At 52.9% G+C, this 5,196-nt stretch overlaps 1 protein-coding gene across 1 annotated transcript; it reads left to right on the forward strand.

Annotated features, from left to right (window-relative positions):
• The first annotated feature begins 3,893 nt into the window (after positions 1 to 3,893).
• LOC130266445 (olfactory receptor 14C36-like) lies at positions 3,894 to 4,826 on the forward strand. The gene has a single exon (XM_056515713.1). The coding sequence runs from the start codon at positions 3,894 to 3,896 to the stop codon at positions 4,824 to 4,826; it is 933 nt and encodes a 310-aa protein (XP_056371688.1).
• Positions 4,827 to 5,196: the final 370 nt, after the last annotated feature.

A 5,196-nucleotide genomic window follows, 5' to 3' on the forward strand; every position in this document is an offset into this window, starting at 1 on the left:
CTCTAATACTGCCACTTCTCTCAGCTGCTGGATCCCTTCCTCAAGAGTTTTCCAGTGCATTCTATGGTGGTACTCCTGCATTCTCTCTTTGTGGAGAAACTTCTCTCTCACACTCATTAAAAGCCGGTCCCAGAGGGAAAGGAGGCCTTGCTCCCCTACAAATATCTGGTCCACACCTGAATCCTGGGCCAAGGATCTCAAATTCCTGGCCTCAGTTCCATGCAGTTGCACACCTGTTCCCGTAAGGTCCTAGACCCGGAGTAACCAAGTTGTAAAAGGCTCATGGCCCCGCCTTGCAATGTCTTTACGCAGGTTACGGAGACTGTCGTATGAGAGGGACTCTGTGACAATTTCAACCTCTGGCTCCCTTGCTGGTTGTGACGACCCTCCTGGCTGATCCCCATTATCTAGGTGCCTCGTTTTAATCTTAGATTTTCTAGTTTCCACAGGGGCAACTGCTGCTGGCAGGATCCTCCTCCCAGCTCACTGGAAACATGAGTCCCCTCTGGAAGCACGAGAGCCCCTCTCCAAGCCGATCCCACCCACCCTCCTGTCCAGAGCCATCAAAGATTCGTGGTGCAACCGGGTGCTCCATTGGCATGACAATGGGAAAAATTCTTCAAATTGACACAGCAATAGGAAAACACTCAACCCCCGACAATTGTGTTCAGCCACTTTGATGGATGTGGTCAGTGAGGTGGGTGTGGTCTGCGGGGAGTGTGGTCATTGGGGTGGTCAGTGGGTGTAGTCATTAGGTGGGTTCAGCCATTTTGATGGGTGTGTGTAAGAGTCCATCTAAGAGCCTCTCGTTTGTTCTCGACCCTCACCTGAGGCCTAAAGAACTGCTGTTTAAAGGCGCTGGCCAGGGAAGAGAAGAATGCCAAGTGACTGTTCTCAGGTGGTGCCCATCCCAAGCAGGGCCAGTCTGCTCCCTCAGGTGTGAGAACAATGAACTGGTCACGGTGTGCTGCTCCTACGCAGGCTACTTGCTGCAGGACTGGTCACAAGGACTGTTGGTGTGCCTGGAGCTTGCCATGGTGCGCTGCTCCTAAGCAGGCCACTTGCGCAGCGTCCTATTTCTACCTGCTTCTTGGAGCAACGATCTCCACATACAATAGTCCACAAATCTTCCCACCTTTTGGCCAGTTGCCTGACGCCTTGGAAAAGACTATAAAAGACACCCTCAAACTGAAGACCCTGGAGATCTCCCCGGATGGCAACGGACATCTATTGGCTGGTTCCATGAGGATCGTCTGCCCATCTTGGTAGCTATAAACGCAACTCCTTTTCTCTCTCTCTGTCTCTCTTTTATTTCCTGTCCCTCTATGGCATTTGGTTGGCACTAATTAAAGGTGCATTTTTGCAAAAGTAAACTGGTTTTGTCCCCTGCTGTGTCTTTTGCACTTTGAGATCCCTAAAAGAACCTATCAGGACTCCTCATGAGGTGTGGACCCTGACAGGCCTCCAGCAGATGAGCACTGTGCTCAGCTGAGTGGAGAATGAGGACAGGAGAGGAAAGCCCTGGGAGTGCTTGAAAGGTTGTTTCAGAGATGATGGATACTTTTGAAATAGTAGAGAACATCTGAAAAAGAAAATTAATGCCAAGTGCAGTTGGGGAGGTCCAGACTGCACACAAAGATGAAGGGATTTCTCTCCCAGGGCACGGTTGTGGTGTAACATGTCCCCCAGAAGGAGTCTGGAGCAGCCCAAGGCTTTGTGTGGCCAGGCAGAGGCAGGCAGGACGCAGAGCTGTCAGCAAAGGAAGGGGCCAGCGAGGTGGGGCAGCCGGGGGATGACGACAGCCTGCAGGGACAGAGGCGCAGGGCATGGACACCGTAGGACAGCCTGGGCTGCAGAGGGCACAGGGATGGGCAGCAGCTGAAAGGCCCTGCCAGAGCCAACTGCTGCAGCACTTGGGCCATGGCTGCTGGCCCTGGGCCTGAGGCCAGCAGGGGACAAGTGAGCCTTGCTGTGCTGGGGCCTCATTGCCTCCTTGTCCCTGCTCAGCAGCCTGGCAAGGGCCGCCCCATGGTCCTGCCCTTGGCATTGCACATCCCCAGAGCCCAGTGGCCCGGGAAGAGCCCTGAGCAATGAGGGAGGGACAGGATCTGCCTTGCCAGGGGCTGGGGCTCAGGCCATGGTCCTGTGGATACATGAGACACATCCAGGTTTGCTCAGCATCAGAGACACCTTTACCTACCTTGTTCCTACCTGTCACCAGTGCCTCCATTTTTCTGTTCTAACTAGAACCTTGGGGAACTTTCTCAGCCTTGTCCCTCAGTGGGACCCATTAAAAGTTGAAGAAACTTTGAAGTTTCAATTTAATTTTGAGTTCTTGAGAGGATTTTTGAAAAACACTCTCTCAGGGACTGAATCTAATTTAAAAAAGAACAAACTCCTGAGGTCATTGAAGTCGTTGTGTTGTGTCTCCTGGCACAGAGGGAGATAATGGAAACTAGGAAAAGCTTCAAAAAGACATTTCTGCTGAGAAGCAGCTCCTCTCCCAGCCCAGCAGGGCTCAGGGCACTGCCTGCAGGCACTGAGGGGACAGGAACCAGGCACAGACAGGCTAAAGGCAATCAGGACTGGGAAGACATTGAGCTGAGACTTCACTTGGGGAAACATCTCCACAGCCCTGGACATGGTGAGTCTGTGGGTGCAGGGCAGTGTCCCCTGTGCTCCTGGAGGGATCTCCTGGAACCAGCACAGCCCACAGCCTGGGGGATGTGTCAGGAGGACTCTCCCAGTTTCTCTGAGGCACAGGAGGAGGAGGAGGATGTGCTGCAGAGCGGGGCTGCCCTGGGTACCATCAGAGGGACAGGGCAGGACGGCTCCTGGTGCCAGGGACGGCTGCAGGGGCTGAAGCTGGGGCTGCAGCCAGGGCTGCCCAGGGCTGTCCTGCAGAGCAGCTCCTGCAGCTCTCAGGGCTCTTGGCCAGCCCAGGGCATGTGCCACCTGCCAGGGACAGTTCTCAGCCTGCCTGGCAGCTCCCCATGGACTGTGGGGAGAAGTTGGAGGTGGAAGGAGCTCCCCCCATCAGGGCAGATTCCTCCTGCTGTGCAGATGGTGCTGCATGGCCAGGGCTGCTCTCAGCTTTCTCCTCAAGGGAAGGGAAAGGGGCTGTCAGGTGTGTCTGTGTCACTGAGACTCCTGCGCTGTCCCACTAGGGATCAGCAGATCTGCCTCAGATCTCCCTCACAAAGTGCCTCCTCACCCTCCTCTGTCTACAGACAGCAGCAGCAGCACCTTGGCTTGCAGCATCTCAGATTGTCTGAGCTGCCCTTAAGGCCCTGCTGGCAGGGAGATGCCCTTGGGCAGTGCCCTGTGCTGGGAGGGGTGTGCAGGGCAGAGCTGAGACCCCAGGGATGGGCTGGGCTTTGGTAGCACTGGCAGGACCAAGCCTTAGCTACAGAGAAACAGCTTCCAATAGGCACAACCTCAGGCGTCAGAGAGCCAGACCAACCTTTGATACCCCTTCTTGTCTGGCTTCAGAGGCAAAGAAAAGAGAGTTTAGAAAAACTGACTTTTAAATCGGACCTTACAAAGAGTTCACTTTATTTTCAAGCATATCTTAAGTGCAGTCACCCTGAAATAGAGATAAAATTAGCAAAGGGCACCTGTGTGGGATCAGCAGTCTCATTGTACTGGAGTACAGGGAACCATTTTTTCCCTCTGTGCTCTCCAGTGTTCAGGCTGAGAGCAATGCTGAACATGAGGGAGTAATTCAGCAGGAAAAACCTGAACTAAAAATAATAAAACAACGTAAGTGAAATTTCCTCCAAAAAAGAGAAGTAATTTTTTGTGAAAAAAATTAGCATAGGATTGACCCAAGGAAATCTGTCCCAGCTTGTCAATGTCTTCTTTCAACAGTCTATGATGTCCTGAGTGAAGAAATGTCCAACAACAGCTGCATCAGCCACTTCCTCCTGCTGGCACTGGCAGACACGTGGCAGCTGCAGCTCCTGCACTTCTGCCTCTTCCTGGGCATCTCCCTGGCTGCCCTCCTGGGCAACGGCCTCATCATCAGCGCCGTAGCCTGCAGCCACCACCTGCACACCCCCATGTTCTTCTTCCTGCTCAACCTGGCCCTCAGCGACATGGGCTCCATCTGCACCACTGTGCCCAAAGCCATGCACAATTCCCTCTGGGACACCAGGAACATCTCCTACTCTGGGTGTGCGGCTCAGACCTTCTTCTTTATGTTCTTCATTTCAACAGAGTATTTCCTCCTGACCATCATGTGCTACGACCGCTACGTGTCCATCTGCAAACCCCTGCACTACGGGACCCTCCTGGGCAGCAGAGCTTGTGCCCACATGGCAGCAGCTGCCTGGGCCAGTGGCTTTCTCTATTCACTGCTGCACACAGCCAATACATTTTCCCTGCCCCTGTGCCATGGCAATAACCTGGGCCAGTTTTTCTGTGAAATCCCACAGATCCTCAAACTCTCCTGCTCCAAATCCTATCTCAGGGAACTTGGGCTCCTTGCTGTTAGTGTCTGTTTCGGAGTCATATGTTTTGTGTTCATTGTTTTCTCCTATGTACAGATCTTCAGGGCTGTGCTGAGAATCCCCTCTGAGCAGGGACGGCACAAAGCCTTTTCCACCTGCCTCCCTCACCTGGCTGTGCTCTCCCTGTTCCTCAGCACTGCCACATATGCCAACCTGAAACCCCCCTCCATCTCCTCTCCATCCCTGGATGTGGCACTGTCAGTCCTTTACTCGGTGGTGCCTCCAGCCCTGAACCCCCTCATCTACAGCCTGAGGAGCCAGGAGCTCAAGGCTGAAGTGTGGAGACTGCTGACTGGTTGCTTTCAGAAACATTAAACTCCTGGCCAATTTATGCAAATAATTTGTAATAAAAGTCATCTTTGACAGTTCTTCTTGGTTTCATTTTAGAGGTTCTTTTACCTTGTTTTACCTTTTTTTTAATACTGTCCATAAAGAAATGTCATTGTTTGTGCCATTTCTCATTTGGTTTGATTCCACCTTCCCTGTGGCTACAAAATGCGACAATGTGGGGCTGCGCTCTCAGGGGCCTTAAATGAACTAAAGGATCTCCCAGCAAAGTTTTCACTGCAGATCCCCATTTTGATCCCTTCTCTGGAGCTGCAGCAGCAATGTCTGTGTGCAGACCTGGGGCAGATCAGTTCTGACCCAGCAGCTGTGCCCAGCAGCAGCAGCACTTGGTGTTGCC

Source organism: Oenanthe melanoleuca, unplaced genomic scaffold (assembly GCF_029582105.1).
Source record: "Oenanthe melanoleuca isolate GR-GAL-2019-014 unplaced genomic scaffold, OMel1.0 S044, whole genome shotgun sequence".
Taxonomy (NCBI): Eukaryota; Metazoa; Chordata; class Aves; order Passeriformes; family Muscicapidae; genus Oenanthe; species Oenanthe melanoleuca.

Bases quoted from the DNA above. Each gene is read 5' to 3' on its own strand.
- LOC130266445 (XM_056515713.1), top strand. From the start codon at position 3,894: ATGTCCAACAACAGCTGCATCAGCCACTTCCTCCTGCTGGCACTGGCA.